The 17,791-nt window shown below is 39.6% G+C and overlaps 1 protein-coding gene across 3 annotated transcripts in view; it reads right to left on the bottom strand.

Moving 5' to 3' along the window:
• The window catches only part of DNAJC27 (DnaJ heat shock protein family (Hsp40) member C27), a 33,920-nt gene extending 18,023 nt beyond the window's left edge, over positions 1 to 15,897 (bottom strand). For all 3 annotated transcript variants that reach the window (XM_047746381.1, XM_047746380.1, XM_047746382.1), the window contains exons 1-3: positions 15,617 to 15,897; positions 7,702 to 7,784; positions 3,277 to 3,346 (exon numbers count right to left, since the gene is read on the bottom strand). In XM_047746381.1, coding sequence (XP_047602337.1) covers positions 3,277 to 3,346; positions 7,702 to 7,784; positions 15,617 to 15,703 — 240 coding nt within the window. In that variant the 5' untranslated portion in view covers positions 15,704 to 15,897. The remainder of the gene's footprint in view (positions 1 to 3,276; positions 3,347 to 7,701; positions 7,785 to 15,616) is intronic.
• Between the last annotated feature and the right edge of the window lie 1,894 nt (positions 15,898 to 17,791).

The raw sequence follows: 17,791 nt of genomic DNA on the forward strand, positions 1-17,791 counted from the left end.
AGGCATGAAATTTAGGTTTCTGAGTATAGACAGACGCTTGGGCCAAGAAGGCAAATGTCTATTAATTTGTAGAAACAGAAGCAGTTATCTCCTAAATTAAAACCAATTAAATCAGAAAGAATTAAAGTGATGAACAGCAGGAGTCTTCTCCCCTCAGTCCTCAAGGTCCTCAGCCCACCTGCAGAAGTGAAAATGGGCCTCTGCCTTCTTCCCCGAAACTCTTGCTGCCTTGGCTCCCATACGCCATGCTCTCCAGGTTCTTTCTTGTTTGGTCTCTTACCAACTCCTCCTCTCTCCATTGCTCCCACTCCAGCTGGCTGCTGTAATTCCCCTAATCCTATCCCAAACCCGCAGCCTTTCTTTTTCAATCCTTCCTTCCAACTCAGACAACATAACCACCTGCATAATTTCAACTGGGAGAAGCTCCAAGGTGAGCCTTTTCATCTGTGCTTCCAGACCTGCGTTCCTAGTTAACTCTAGACTCTCCCTGCTCAATGTCTTGCTGGAATCTCAAATCCAATATGTGCAACAGGAAACCCTCCAACTTATTCCTTCCCAATTTTTTCCTTCCCTTGAACTTCTAGTGATGAAAGGAGCACACCATTCTCTGAGCCATGTGGATTGAAAGTCTAGTGTTAATCTTTGCTGCTTTCCTCTCCTTTTTCACTCTGCAGGTATAAACAATCCTGTAGGGCCTGCCTCTGCCAGATTTCCTGCACCTGTCACTTCCTTTCCATTTCCATGTGCCAACATTACACTACCTCTTGACTACTACTGCAAGAATTTTCTAAGTAACCTCCCCAGCAACATTATACACATTACATATTTATCTTTTCAAAGCCCTGGTTCAAAAATTCTTTAGTGTTTCCCCACTGCCAACCCCTTAAATTTAAAATTCTTTTAACTGGTGTTGAAAGTTTCCAATCAGTCCCCCACCAGCTTCCCAGTCTTATCCTCCTCCTACCTCCTGTCCTTCAAAGTGCATAATCTCTCATTCCCTAAACCTCTCCTGGGCCTCTCTAACTCTGTCTCGAAACAGACACCTCTTTATCTTTAATCTTTCAAGTTTAGCTATGACAGTGCATCTTTCATGGAGTTTTTCCTGCCCCACACCTTATCATCTAACCCCCAACCCCTGCCAAACAGAATCTAACCCCTGTATCCCTGAAATACCACAGCCTTTGTGCTTCTAGTAGTGCTCAAATTACTTCCTGTCTGGTTTTATAGTTGGTAGCATACACAGCTGCCTTTTCCAGTAGGCCACAAGTGACAGGCATGTGTCTTGATATGTCTGTCTTTGTGTCAGCCAACAGGGCCCACCAGGTGTAAGTATTCAAGACATTTTAAATCAAGAAGAGCTGAATGTAGAGAATGTAATCAAAAGCCAAAGAATTTCAAAGTGCAAATTATGCTATCCAGAGGGAGATTTGCGTGTAAATAGAGGTTTAGGCAAGCCTCATGGATTTCTCTTTCAACTGACTCAAGTTCAAGTCTGGGCTCAGCAACTGGCTCCCTCTGTAATCTTGAGTAAGTGGTTTTACCACCTCCAGCTTTGGTTTTCCCATCTGTAAAATAAAAAAGGAGAAGCCTCAATGGTCCCCCACAGCTCTCTTATTCTCAGCTCCCAAGACAGCTCTCTGATGTTAGTCCTGGAAGTCTTGCAGCACCCAAAGTTTAATTAAATAGGATGCTAAGGGAATTGGGATTATTTCTTAGAGCAGGGATGGCAAACTTTCTAGCTTGTAGGCCACAGAAAGCTGTTAGTTTAATATCACTCGGGCCTCAAGAATTTTCTACAGACTGTCTAACTCATACCAGCAAGTCCCAGAATGATGTGTGCATCAGTGGAAGCAAAATCGCTGTTAAGACACAGGCCTGGCATTCCCTCGCAGTCCTCTCTTTGACACTTTCCTCTGAGAGTGCTCTCTCACATGCTAAGCAGACAGGCCTCTCTCAGTAGGCCCTTTGGGTAAACCTGTCAAGAGGACAGATGACAGTAGTAGCTTCAATGGAAGACAGGCCTCCAGGATGGGGGGAAAGCCAGGGATCATGACAATGGCTATGGACACTTCACCTGCTGTGTGCCGAGCAAAAATATACTTTGGTCAGTTTGGGGCTTAGGGAGAAGACGGCTTTGGTCTTGTCAAAAAAGAGGGTTTGAGCTATGGACAAGTAAATATTTGACAAAGAAGAAAAAATCGAAGCTATTCAGAGAAAAATTACTTCAGAAGTGGTGATTTCAAGAAGCTTCTATTAATTATACTGTTATCTTTTTGAGCTGCTGGGGGGAAAAGCTATTGTAATTTCAGTTTGCACTGATAAGACGTCTAGTGTCTAATGACAGAAAGTAAAGGAACACTCAGTGTTTTTCACTAGACAGTATCTGGAATGTTGTGCTCAGTTGTCATCTCCCCATTAGCTAACTAGAGGTTATCTACAAAGGATGTTGAGAAGCCTAGCTGGGGCAGGACTAGAAAATATTTTACCTGAAAAGGAGCGGATTAACAAATATTAGAAAGGTTCCATTGTAGAAGCACAGTCTCAGTCTATGTTGTTCTAAAAACAAGGCCAAGATCAATAGTGAAAGTCAAAGGAAGGCAGCCTTCAAAAGGGAGTTGTTAATCTAGAGTTTTTAACAGTGAAAAGGATGAACTTGTGAGGCAGTGTGACCCCATCATAAGAGACATTCATTCTCCAAACTATTACAGTCTGTACCACTCAAACTATCCTGTGTATCACATCATCCCTGGATTCCCACCCATCCACGTAATTCTTACTTATCCATCAAAGCTTACTTTAAATGTTGCTTCCTTCAACAAGACTTCCTGTCCTCCCAGATACTAGGCTAGATGTTAAATGCTCCCAAGCATTCTGTCATTTGTTTAACATCTGTCTTCTTTGACATATTTATGTTCCACAAGGACAGGGACTGTGTATTACCAGCGTCCAAACTGGCACACTGCTATGCAGTGAATGAATGGCGGCCATCAATCAGGAAGGTATAAAGCATAAAAGCAACAGTCCTTTGAAATTTAAAATGTCTTATCTAATTGTTTGAAACATTAGCAATGGAATTTCCTACCACTATCTAAGGGGATGGAACAAAAGACCAACAAGTTTCCATTCAGTTAAGGCTCAGAAAGGAAGCCACACCCACCAGCTAAATTCACCTAATGTTATACATGATTTGCATACTGGTAGTTTCTAATAACTCGGGATCTTTCCCTAACCCACTGACAATACTGGACGCAGATTTTCTCAAAACGTCTTTCTTACCTCATAGAAGAAGGGATGGCCAGCCATATCAAAGATGTTAACTTTGATTTCTCTGTCTCTGACTTGTACCCTGAAATGTTCAAATGGAAACAATTCCAAAGAAGGTTATGGCTTCTGTATTCCCATTGAAATCATCTATGTCATTTATTAATTTTAAAAAGGTATGTGTATGAAATTTAAAAGAGGCTTTCTTAGTGCCTCTTCTTGATAATAGATAATCAGTACAACGGAAGCTGGTAATTGGGCAGATCATCTTGCCCTCCGTATTTTCAGAACACTGAGCCCACCGTAATAAGCACCTAATTTACCTTCAGCTTACCTCAAGATACTTTAGTCCATACCCCTTAACTAACAAATGGTGGCTATTACCATGGAACTAAGAAAACTGATGTGGGGCAAGTAGGACTGAGAGGAAGGAAAACAAAATATTTTATGTCACTTAAGAAGACATCTTAATTACTAGTGGTTATGCTGGGTTACCACGCAGAACAATAACTAAAGTGTGTGATCTTCACTGAGCAAAAGCAAGTCAACTTGGTTTCAAAAATTTTTAAATAGAGAAAAGAACAAAAAGGAAAAATAACAACCATTCATATTAGAATTAAGTACTATTCAACGTGGTAGCATATTTGCATCTTGTCCTTTTTATTTTTTTCCAGAAAAATCACTACTGGTAAATAAATTAATGAAGTATTGTAAGTATTTCAAACACTAAAGAAAAATACAAAGATGAAAGTTTAAAATTTATCCCAAATCCTATCACCCAGAAAAAACCTTCGTCAATATAGATGAACATCACTACAGTCTTCTATGCATAGATATGACTGATGAGCATAAGTATTTTTTTTTTTTATAAAAATGGGATTACCCTATTTTAAAATAAAAAGTATGAGGGGCGCCTGAGTGGCTCAGTGGGTTAAAGCCTCTGCCTTCGGCTCAGGTCATGATCCCAGGGTCCTGGGATCGAGCCCCACGTCCGGCTCTCTGCTCAGCCGGGAGCCTGCTTCCTCCTCTCTCTCTGTCTGCCTCTCTGCCTACTTGTGATCTCTATCTATCAAATGAATAAATAATAAAATAAATAAAATAAATAAAATAAAATAAAAAGTATGAAATGTACTTGTTACTGCATTTAACAAAAGAAAGGGGAACTGAAGTGAACTAGAATTATTGAACTTTAAATACATCTTTAAAAAAAAAAAAAAAAAAAGGGGCGCCTGGGTGGCTCAGTGGGTTAAGCCGCTGCCTTCGGCTTGGGTCATGATCTCAGGGTCCTGGGATCGAGCCCCGCATCGGGCTCTCTGCTCAGCAGGGAGCCTGCTTCCTCCTCTCTCTCTGCCTGCCTCTCTGCCTGCTTGTGATCTCTCTCTGTCAAATAAATAAATAAAATCTTTAAAAAAAAAAATACATTTCCTCATCACAAGAAATACTTCCTAAAAGATCCCTCTAAGAATAGGAATTATTCACAATAAATTAACAGGGTAGAATCATTATGTTTTTAAGTGACATGTTTCAGTTTACACAGCATTGACATGAACCCCTCCTCCAGGATACAAGGACATCGGTACTTGCTCTCATTGTCCCTGTACTACCTCCTGGTTTGTTTATTGTTATTATCCCCTTGTCTGTATCTATAATATCCACTTTCTATTCTGAAATCATAATTCCTACAGTTGTTTTATATTACTTGTAGACTTAAATTAAGCTAACCACTAATCATTTCTTTATTCCTGAATTTTCTACCATATTTCATCAATTCCAAAACGCATATTTGCTTTATTTTAACATCTGTGAAATCAGGATCCATCTTACAAAAGAGGATGTGAGAACAGCAAAACAAAATAACAACAGAGCCTGAGAGCATCTGGAGAAGATCTGGTATAATAATTTATACTAGAAAATATTGCCTTAAAGAGATAGCAGCTGACAGGGGATGTAAATAAGGCCATAAAGTAAAAAATGTATTCACACATTGAAACTCAAAGAGGTTAATTTAATTCAGATGCCAGACAGAGGCAATTACTTTAAGAAAAATGGTAATTCATTACCTCAAGGTTGTGCTTTCCTAGATTATGGCCTGAAGACCACCTGTATCATTATTATGAGAGACTGTTAAAAATGCAGATTCCTGTGCCCCATCTCAGACCTGGCAAATCAGAATCTTGGTGGGCAGGTCCTAGGAATCTGCATTTTTACAAACTCTACAAGTAATTCTTCAGCATGCTGGAATTTGAGCTTCACCATGTTGGAAACAGGGAGGATGGAATGGGTATCTATTATTTTGACTACCCCAGAGTATTCCCCTTTCCTCTTGTGGTTGTGGTTCAGATGGGTTCGGCTCTATGTTCTTTTTTTTTTTTTTTTTTAAAGATTTTATTTATTTATTTGACAGACAGAGATCACACGTAGGCAGAGAGGCAGGCAGAGAGAGAGGTGGAGGCAGGCTCCCTGTGGAGCAGAGAGCCCGATGCGGGGCTCGATCCCAGGACCCTGAGATCATGACCTGAGCTGAAGGCAGAGACTTAACCCACTGAGCCACCCAGGCGCCCCATCGGCTCTATGTTCTTAGTGACCCCACTCTGCTGGCCATAGCCAACTGAGCTGGGGAAACGCACCTGTCCCCACCTGGGCAATCAAACCTTCTCTGGGATTTTTTTTTTTTTTTAAGATTTTATTTATTTACTTGACAGAGAGAGAGACAGCGAGAGGGAACACAAGCAGGAGGAGTGGGAGAGGGAGAAGCAGGCTTCCCGCTGAGCAGGGAGCCTGATGTGGGGCTCAATCCCAGGACCCGGGGATCATGACCTGAGCTGAAGGCAGCCACTCAACGACTGAGCCACCCAGGTACCCCTTCCCTGGGATTTTTAAACTTGGAATACTAACTTCGGTCCCTCTCTGGAAGTAACATTCACACTGTGAGTCTGAGATCTGCTGGAAGCCATGTAGAGGAAGCTATAAGGTGGAGAGAGATGGAGTAAATGATCTGGCTCTATTCTGTCCCTGGTTCTTCCAGCCATCTCTAAGCCCAACATCCTTATAACTGGATTATGTGAATTTATTAATATCCTTTATTTATGCTTATTATTACTATTATTATTATTTTGCTTGAGCTGGTTTGACTTGGGTTGCTCTCAGTTATAGTCTCCTGATTCACCATGGGACAACCATCTTTCTCCCAAAAACTTTCAGCCCGAAATAGAAGAGTCTGTTGACTAAACGACAACAGTTCTATGGTATAATATGGTGATACTCATTTCTTAGGGGAATAAATTAGCTACTTATATGGATTCAAAACAGAACCGCCTGAAACAGGATCTCCTGCCATATCACTGATGAAACTCTGTGTCCTGAAGTACAGATACACCCACCACTTTGTCCACCTTCTTGAAAGCTGCCCTCATATTTAATCTTGCAAACTTCCTCTTCTGTCCTATCCTACCTAATAATACATAGTTTTTGAGTATCTACTCTGTACAAGCACTGTACCAGGCACTTGGGGATGATTTATACTAACAGCCCCTTCTTCGTGTAGCTTATAATCTAGCAGGAGACATTTAACATACAAAAATAATGACATGTGGCAATTTATTCTAAGTACCATAAACAGCATAGAAAAAGTTTAATATTCCTCACTAATAAAGGAGGTATTCCAAGACCTCATGAAACAAGACCATTTCACATCTTGGAAAGTCTGACAGATGGAGAGATGAGGGGAAAGGACATTTCAGGTGGACAGAATAAATAATGGCACTGAGACAAGAAAAATATGAGGACAGTGGTGTAGTGTGGAGGGAGGGTAAAGTGTGTAAAGGAATGAAACAAGAGGGAAGAAGAGGCAGGTTAGGGCCAGAATAGTAAGTCCCTGAAACTCCACCTTCTGGGAGAGTGCTGTGTACCTCAATTCTATGCACTGGCAGTATTATTTCCTGCTAATGTAATCCTATCTCCCCAAGCTCAACCCACCCCAAGTCATCTCCAGATAAATCCCCACTTCTTCCCAGTTCTACATCTCCCAGATCATTTTCTAGATACCAATAGGCTATAAAGATCATAAACCAATAAATGATGCCGTCTGGTAGAAAATTTTCCACATAATATTTAGACTTTTCAGAAAGAGTATCTCAAAATGCTCTACAACACATCTGCTAATAGGACCCACTTATACAAACATGTGTCATAAAAAGGCACATCTGTCAATTGGGCTTTATATTAACTTGCTCATTGTTGTAGAACCTATACCTAAGGGAGGGCCCGGCAAAAAAGAATGTGGTCGGTGATGAACAAATTATATGATCACTACATTTCTGTAAAAGTCTCTTATTCCTATCTTTCCTGATTTATTTTCAGATTACCTATTTCAAGACACATCATTTTATAGGAGTTCAAAGGTCTATGTAACTTACAAGCCCAAAAAACCAATGTACTTACTTTGTGACTCCATAGTCAATTCCAATGGTTGCAAGATATTTAGACACAAATCTTTTCTCACAGTATCGTTTTATAATACAGCTCTAAAAAGGTAAAAAAAAATACAGGCTTTTAGTAAATACACTCTGGAAACATACAAAATAAGCACAGTTCTTCATCATGGTTTCTTCACTCACCACAATGAGAGAGAAAGCATTTTCAAAGAACCAAAACAAATGCTAAAAGTGAAAATTTTAAGGAAAAATTACTTAAAAATTCTTCCCTAACACCAAACACGTTTTCAATTTAGTTCTCCATCCTTGTGCTCTTTTCTTTTGAAGACTTACTCTTATGCTTTCAACAATACCACCAAAACGTTTAGCGTTGACCTCCCTTCTCAAAAGCACATCTATACCTTCAATACTAAGACTACTTTCTACTTGGGTGTCCTGCTGTTACCTCAAATTCGACATGTCCCAAAATGGCCTAATCCTATACATAAAAACAGTTCATCCTGCTGACATCCTGGTTCTGTTAATACCACCATTTTCCCAAACATAGAGGATCAGAATATTAAAGCCATGTTTGATTTTGAGCCTTTCTAAACCTTCTGAAGGTTTCCTGCCTCCTTCTCATTCCAATTCCCTCTTATACCTTTTGGGTTTAGATTCTCATCATCTACTAGACAACGGTAGGAAAATTTTTTTTTTTTAAGATTTTATTTATTTATTTGACAGACAGAGATTACAAGTAGACAGAGAAGCAGGCAGAGAGAGGAAGGGAAGCAGGCTCCCTGATGAGCAGAGAGCCCGATGCGGGGCTCAATCTCAGGACCCCGGGATCATGACCTGAGCCGAAGGAAGAGGTTTTAACCCACTGAGCCACCCAGGCACCCCGGTAGGAAATTCTTTATTGTCTTTCTGCCTTCCTTTCCTCCCAACCTCAGTCAATATGGCACAACACTGACATTTTTCACTTCCCTAACTCAAAAATCATCAGTGGTTTCTCAGTGCCAAGTTTGAAACCCAAATTCCTTTGTCCTTTATTTAAGGTCCTCCATAATCTGGCCCTAATCTGTATTCCCTGTCTGAACCCTTCTAATACAAACTCTCCATTTCCGCAAAACTCCTGGACACCTGACTTCCTAGCTTTTGTCATGACTTGCCCTCTAGTTGGAATGAGCTTTCTCCCTTCTTTCCAAATCTTAACTTGTCCTTTAAGGCCCAGCTCAAGCTCTGAGCTCCAGGTTTTAAGAGATCTTGCCTGCATCTGAATTCTTCCAATACTTTACACACATACTAATACACACACACACACACACACACACACACACCAGCAGTCATACATGGCTTTGTATTGTAAGTTATCATTTCGCATGTACATATTCACATTATCTCTTCAGCTAGATGGTATACTATTTGAGGACAACAAACGCTGGTATTTTACTTCTATCTTTTTGCTCATGCCATTGAAATTTGCTCAGTGCCAGTGAAAACCAACTTGTATATTAATAACAACCCTTAGCACTCATGAAACTTACAATTTACTTGGGAGTGCTAGTAATGGAGTTCATTTTGCTCAAATCCTTCCCCGATGAATGTTAACCTAAATTAAATAGGACAGTTAATTTAAAAAGCAGTTAATAAGCTTACTGTGAACTGAAGGAAAAATTTCTTTAGAGTGACTACTGCTAAGAGGCTATACTTTTAAAAGCATTTTATAGCTGGAACGCACTTCACAAATATTTTCTCTTACAATAGCTTGGGAAAATGAATATAGCCTTTTTCTAAATTATTCATGAGATTAAGAGGCCTAGCAGTCCTTTAACTACAGTACACTATTTAAACACTAGTTATAAGTATTTCACAAGACACATATTTAAGAAATTGTATTAATAACCACTCCCTATTACATAAATAGGGCTCCTGGTCCTTAGGCTCTTATAAGCTCTTATAAGTTAAATAACATAAATACAGAGAGAATGTTTTGCTCTCACTATTTTTCTTAAATAGATTTTTAGGTACTTTTTTTTTTTTACACAGATTCAGTTAAAATCTTAACAGGTTTGGGCCTCTGTTTTTAATAGAATTTTCCTAAAATTCATATGAAAGAACAACTATCTGGGAAGAACTAATCAAAATATGAAAAAGAGGAATGGGGCAGGACAATACAAAGAAGATGGAACCTACCTTAATAGATATTAAAATACAGTCTGAAACCAATCAAGACAATATTATATTCACATAAGAACAAATAGGTCAGTAGAACAGAAGAGAGAGCCCAGAAATAGATCCTATTAAAAGAAGAGAGTTTAAAAGTGACAAGGTGATATTTAAAGTTAAGAGGAAATGGGCGACTGGGTGGCTCAGTTGGTTAAGCAACTGCCTTCGGCTCAGGTCATGATCCCAGACTATCAGGACTGAGTCCTGCATCAGGCTCCCAGCTCCATGGGGAGTCTGCTTCTCCCTCTCACCTTCTCCCCTCTCATATTCTCTCTGACTGTCTCTCTCAAATAAATAAATTAAATCTTTAAAGTTAAGGGGAAAAGAGTGACTTATTTGGTAAAATGCTACTTACACAAGTTAGGCCTTTCTCTAAATACAGAATAATTCAGATGAATTTGTGATTTCAAAATTTAAAAATAAAACAACAAAAATTTCAGAAGAAAATGTGCACCAACACTTCTCGGCCCTTTGGCTAAGATCAAATGCAAAAGAAATGTGCAACATATGTACAACCTTAGGGAAACATTTTCAACCACGAAAGGAAACTCAAAAATCATAAAAGAAAGGACAGGAGTGTGGAAGTGGCTTAGCTGGTTAAGCCTTTGGCTTCAGCTGTGATCCCGGAGTCCAGGGACTGAGCCCCTCATTGTGCTCCCTGCTCAGTGGAGAGTCTGCTTCTTCCTCAGACCCTACCCCACCAATAAATAAATAAATCTTAAAAAAAAAAAAAAAAAAAAGGAAGGAAGCAAGACAGGCACAACTGAGTATATAAAAAATAATAATAATGGGGTGCCTGGATGGCTGAGTTAAGCATCTGCCTTTGGCTCAGGTCATGATCCCAGGGTCTTGGGACACAGCCCACATCAGGATCCCTGCTCTTCTCTCTCTCCCTTCTCTCTCTCTCTCTCTCTCCCACTCCCCCTGCTTGTGTTCCCTCTCTCGCTGTGTCTCTCTATCAAATAAATAAATAATTTTTTAAAAAAAGAAATAATAATAATAACAAAAGCAATTGTATGGCAAAATATTTGTAAAAATATTAAAAGACAATGACATATCCAGACAAATATTCATTACTTATATAAGTAACTGGCAAAAGTTATTATCTCTGATGTCCCTGAACCAGAAAAATTGATAAGACACATTATCCAAAAGAAAAATAAATAGGGAATATAAATATACAGAACAGCAAATCCAAATAGCCAATAAGCATATGAAAAGTTGCTCAACTTCATCTGTAATCCGTGAAATGCAAATTAAAGTAATAATTCTCACTAACCAGACTGGGAGTCATTAAAAGAATGACAACACCTGTGTTGGCAGGGATATGCGAAAAAGGGTACCTCCATACCATATTGTTGATAGAAACACAGTTTTTTGAAGAAAAGTTGGCAATAGCTATGAAAATTTTAAAATATGCTCTTGAACTCAGCATTCCACCCCTGGAAATCTAGTCTATAGAAATGAGAAAACCAGTATTTACGTGTGTACACACACACACACACACACACACACACACAGAGTATTTATTGCAACATTGTTTGTAGTAGGGGAAAAGCTAGAAATGACATGAATTCTTATCAACAGAGGAATGCTTGCATATTGTGGACTATATACAAATGAAAAGGAGTAGAGCTGTATCGGATTACTTGGAGGGATTATTATGTCTATTGTTAAGACAGAGAAGTGGGGCGCCTGGGTGGCTCAGTGGGTTAAAGCCTCTGCCTTCAGCTCAGGTCATGATCCCAGGGTCCTAGGATCGAGCCCGCTCTCTGCTTGGTGGGGAGCCTGCTTCCCCCTCTCTTTCTGCCTACTTGTGATCTCTGTCTCTCAAATAAATAAATAAAATCTTAAAAAAAAAAAAAAGACAGAAATAAACTCCAAGAAGTATATACAATATTGCAGGACATTTGAAAACTCAATTCAACTAATTTAACAGTAAAATATTTATTAAATTTAACTGGAAATCTAAAATTAGGGAAAGCTTCAAAGTTGGATGTTACAAAGAGTCTGACCCTAGAGGACGAGAACTGGACTGGGTCTTTGGAGTAGGTTGACTGCCAAGGCAGAAAGCTGAATCAGATATACACAAAGACCACAGAGAACTTTCAGGATTCTCCCATAAAGAAGATTAAGCCCTTGGAAATCCCCTTTTTCTTACTGAATTTCTAGAACCTCTAAAACAATGCTGAGTAATAAAGGAAAATAGCAAGTATCCTTTTCGTACCTAATTTTAATGGAAATAGACTTAGCATTGTACCATCTACTATGATATTTGCTGTTGGCTAATAATAAATATTGTCTTTCATATTTAGGTAGTTTCATTTTATTCTGATTCTCCTTAAAGTTTTTATTAGGATTGACTACTTGATTATATCAAATGTTTTTCCAGTACTGAAAAAATTTTCTCCAGTAGTCAGTTAATGTAACAAATTATGTTGGCGAACTTCTTAATATTGAACCATGTTTGCATTCCAGGGATAAACTCTCCTTGCTAGTAGTGAATTATTTTTGATATACTACTGAATTCTATTTGTTGATATTTAAGAAATTATACATCTCTCTATATTTGTGAAATTGGGATATACTTTTCTGTTTTGATACTATATCAAGTTTTGCTAGTTAAGTTACCACAACTTCATATAATAAACTGGAGCTGTTCACCTTTTTCTTTGCCTTAAAATTATTTAAGTAACTGAAATTATATGTTTTATAAGCTTAAATAAGGCTTATTCATGAAGTCATCTGATCCTGATACCTTTTAGAAGGATAAATCTTTTCATTGTTTTTCTAATTCTTCTTATGTGACTAAGGGATTGGGTTTTCTACTTCTTTTTGAGTCAGTTTTGGTCATTTATATTTTGCTAGGAAGTCCTTCATTTCCCCTACATTTTCAAATGTCCTTCTACACAACTGGATGTAATATTCCCTAATCATTCTTTTAATCTCTTCTAGTATGTGATTATGTCTCCCTTTCAGTACTAATCTTGAAATTTTTCATTTTCTCTATTTTCTTCTTAAATAGATTTTTTTTTTTTTTTTTTGACAGAGAGAGATCACAAGTAGACAGAGAGGCAGGCAGAGAGAGAGAGAGAGGGAAGCAGGCTTCCCGCCGAGCAGAGAGCCCGATGCGGGACTCGATCCCAGGACCCTGAGATCATGACCTGAGCGGCTTAACCCACTGAGCCACCCAGGCGCCCCTTAAATAGATTTTTTAAGGCACTTTTCTTTCTTTATTAATTTTAATTTTCCAAACTTTCTTTTGGTTTATTTCATGACCTTTTCCTAATGTCTTAGGTATTAAGTTCCTTTAATCTTTTGAAATGAGATATACCATATTACAAGAGTAATGCAAGAGTGCGTGAAGGGAGAGGAAGGGTGCGGAGGGGCTGGGGGTGGGGACAGGGGACAGAGAGAATCTTAAGGAAGCGCCATACCCAGCATGGAGCCTGACATGGGGCTCAATTTCATGACCCTGAGATCATGACCTGAGCCAAAATCGAGAGTCAGATGCTTAACCAACTGAGCCACCCAGGTGCCCTGGCAATTTTTTTTTCTTTTAAGTTACATTTAAATCTTTGATCCAACTAAAATTCATTTTTGAGAAAGCAATGCAAGAGGAATCCACCTCACTCCCAAACAGTAAATAGTTGTTCCAGCAGTACTTATTAAATGGTCTCTACTTTCCTACCACTTTACTATATTTGTTATAAATTTGTTATAAATTTGTTATGAATTTCCTTATGTGTTTGGATTTATTTCTGGACTCCAGTCTATTCCACTGATGTCTCTCTATGTCCTTCTCAGCATCAATAGGAAAAACTTGGTAATTTAAAATGTGTTTTATTATCTGGTAGTGTTTTCCCTTTTTTTTCAGTTTTCTTAGTTATTCTCACACTTAATTTTTCATAAGGACCTTAATACTTTCTATTATGTTTTGAAAGGGAAAAAAAACCCTATTTTTATTTTAACTAGTATTTTAACTAAGATTGAATTACTCTTGTAGATTATTTTAAAGAACAGACATCTCTAAAATGTTGAGTGATCCTAATTAAGGGGAAAGTATATCTTTCCATGTGCCTAAGTAATTTTATGTCACTTTGTAGAGCTTTACATTTTTCTTTATATAGGTCCTACCTATTTCTTCTTAAGTTTAAACCTAGGCATTTTATTTTGGCTGTTATTGTAAATTAAAATAATTTCTCAATTATATATTAAAAATACTATTTGATATACTACAGCTGTTAATTTTTGCATATTAATTTTGCTTTACTGAATTTCCTTATTGTTTCTTAAAGTTTTTCAGTTAATTCTCTTTGGGTTTCAAGATAAATAATCATATCATTAATAATGATATGGTCATAATCATAATCATAGCAAATAATAATAATTTTGCCTTCTCCTTTCCAATATCTCATATTTGTTTTCCTCTTGTCTAATTGCATTGGCTAATAAATATAGAACAATGTTAAAAAAAATGTGACACTGGGCATTTTGGGCTATTTTTAATGTTGCACCATTAGGCACAGGAAAATGGTAAAAGTGATGCATGCTTACTTAGCCAGCTCACTATTAAACCTTTTAAAGGCTTTATTCTTTTCTTTTTAATGCCTGGCACATAGCTGGCGTTCACTAAACACTGTTGAGTTTCAGTGAACTTCTGTTAATACATATATATACAAAGATACATAAATAGTACAGGATATTACTAAATGGAAAGAAAAGGCACTAATAAACATTTACTGAGCATCAACAATGTGCAGAGCACTGGCCTAAACACCTCCATTAAGGGCTCTTTTGATTTTCACAGCATACAATGATGGAGCCAGAACTTCAATAGGCTGTGAAGACTCAAGTTCTAATCCTGTCTCTGTCATTGATTTGATGACCTTGGAAGGTTCTTAACCAACAGCTTCCACTTACCCAGAAAGGGAGACAATTTGGGTGAAGAGGAGACAGTTTAGAATTCACTTGGGGGAAGGCCTTTGGTCCCTCTTGCCCCCCACCCCGGACAACCCCCCCCCCAACTATGGGAGAGCTTACAGCGGGGACCCACTAGAGCCAGCCAAGAGAAAGGTGGTAGGACGAAGGCTTTGAGAGAATGAATATGATGACACCACCGGAAAAAAAAAACAAAAACAAAAACAAAAAAAACAAAAGCAATACACAAAACAAAATGCAGGCTCCGTGACATCCACTGCACTTCCCTTGCGAAAAATGTCACTCTCAGTTGCGCTCTTAAAATAGATTCTGGGCTCCATGTCCGCGGAGCAACATTCACAAACTCCAATCCTCACATGCACCCCGGTAAGCTCCCTTAGGCTCCCAAGAACTGCTGGGGTAATTCAACTTTTATTCTCCACCTGTAAGTCCTGGACAGGTCACCTAGAAGGCAGATAGGGCAGTAGGCAGACGATCTGACATAACGACCTAGGCCTCCTTACTCTTTGGGGGATACATTCAAGGGTTAGCGGTCTCAGGAGACACCTTCTTATGGAGAGTGACGTCAGTGGAGGAGGAGGAGGGGGGGCAACCAAAGGTCAAAAAGGTCAGGAGAGTTTTCCTCACGGAGGCGCATCCCCTAGGAGGAGACCCGGGCCTGCTCAGGGGCGGGAAGGAGGCCGGGCCCCGGGCAGTTGAGTGGCCGCCCTCCCAGCCAATGGGCACGTCGCCCCGCCGCGCTGAGGTCCCGCCCCTCCCAGCGCAGTACTCACTTTTCCCACTTCAGCGTTGCCCATGGAGATGACTTTGATGCGCAGGGACTTGCCAGGCTCCTTCCGCTTCGGCATGTTGGCCTCCATTGCCCTCGCTCTCTCGGGGCCACCCGCCTCGCTATCTCCTTGTTCACCAGGCTGGCCCGTCCCTCAGGGCTCCTCGTCCAATGGTGGACTCGCTGCTATCGTCACCGCCCCGGCTCCGCGCCTCGCCATCCCCGCCGCTGCCTAGCAGCGGGCGCGGGCGGTTGGGAGCTCTGGGAACTGGGGGTAGGAGCAGACAGTCTCGCGATGCTAGAAAGGGGCTGCGTGACGTCATCACCGGGCTCTGGGGACGAGGTTTTGATTACCTGTTCCCAGGAGTCGCGCTGACGTGCGGGGCTGAGTCTCTCCGCAGGAAGTCGGCGTTGGGGAGTGCTGGGTTTACACCCGAGCGCGGCGGGGGTGCGGGGGCGCCAGGACAGCGGCATTTGTTAAAGTTTCACCTCCGAGTGGTAGAAATGTACTGGGGGTTTGGGGCAGATAATCGGGCTGGGAGTATTTGGAATTGAGGGTCCAGGCCCAGTCGCGCTAAAAATTCGGAAGTAGACCATAGTATGTTTGGGGGTGTTCTTCTGAATTCTTCCGTCCCTATGGGCCGGTCTGCACTAATAACCCCTGCCTACCCATATTATGTTTCTCTTGCGGGGAGTTGGAGAAGTCGGGGCCCTGGTTCTGGAACAGGGGCGTAGGCAAGATCGGAATCCCATTAACTATTGTTAAAAAAATAGCTTGTCTATTTGGAGTCAAGACTGATATTAGTTGAATCATTGCTCTTCTTATTACATAGTCCTTATCTGTAGGAAGAAAGCTCAGATTAGACATTTCTTAGACTCTTCCAGTTCTATGAAGGGGCGTGTGTGTGTGTCCTTGTAGCTGTTTGCTCCTTCATTTTCCTTTCCCTCCCACTTACATTCAAAGTTAACCCCATCATCTGTGCTCACCTTCCCTGTACTATTAATATGACCATAGAATAATAGCGAATCCTAAAACAACCACTTTTCTATTCTCATTCAAGGGGATGAGGATCTGCTTAGAGAAAAAACAGTCTGGGAGGAACAGTAAATTTTTGAGTCATCATCTTGAGTTACAGAAGTTAAATAGAACTTGACAAATGATTAGTACCTTGGAAAAGAATGGCTGCCAACTTCCGAGTATATTACAAGGGCAAAAGTAGCATTATTTCTGTTCTCATGTAGCTTTAAACATCTTAAAGGAAATACATTGCAGGAAGATAGTGAATAAAGCCTTAAAATTTCTTATTTTCAAACATTTTATTTTTAAAGCATGATTTTTGAGAAAGAAGCTTACTCTGGGTTGTATTTATGATCACCAAGTAATAAAACTTAGTTTAATGAAGCCTCTAAGGTTTTTTTTACAACCATGAAATATAAGTCCTGGTCAGAATTTCGATATTTTAAAGTTCAAAAGAATTTAATTTATACTGATTCTTCACAAATCTAGATGCTGACCTCTCAGGATAATTTAATAAATCAAAGCAATAAACATCTTTTTCTTTGCTAGTGCACCTTTGGCCCTGTAATACAACTGTTGTGGAAGAATAATTGCAAAATGTCAAATCTTCACTTATTAAAAGATGGATTAGGTACAACACTATTGCGCATATGGGCAGTAAAACAGGCCAAAGATTAAAATTTATTACCATTTTTTCATATTGATGTTTCTGATGTTTGAAAATGTACAGCCATATTTTCTATTGGGTGTGCAATTTAATTTGGAATTGAAAAGGCAAAAGAGTTAACTATCTTTTCCAGTCTTTTTTTGTTCTTTTTCTTCTTCAGGTTCTCCCCACCCCTTTTATTTTCCAGTCTTTAATACAGAAAGAAGAAAGAAGTGTGCAGGTGCCTGAATGGCTCAGTTGGTTAAGCGCTGCCTTCAGCTCAGATCATGATTTTCAGGTCCTGGGATCAAGCCCCATAACAGACTTCGTGCTCATCAGGAAGTCTTCTTCTCTCTCCATCACCCCCCTGTCCCTCCCCACCCCTCATTCTCTGTCCAAAAAAAAAAAAAAATCTTTTAAAAAAAATTATAAAAGTTTTTTAAAAAAAGAGGAAGAAAGTGTGCATTAGCTGTTTATAGTACAAACCCAGGAAGTGGAGGTTAGGAATGTATGCT

Source organism: Lutra lutra, chromosome 9 (genome assembly GCF_902655055.1).
Source record: "Lutra lutra chromosome 9, mLutLut1.2, whole genome shotgun sequence".
Classification (NCBI taxonomy): Eukaryota; Metazoa; Chordata; class Mammalia; order Carnivora; family Mustelidae; genus Lutra; species Lutra lutra.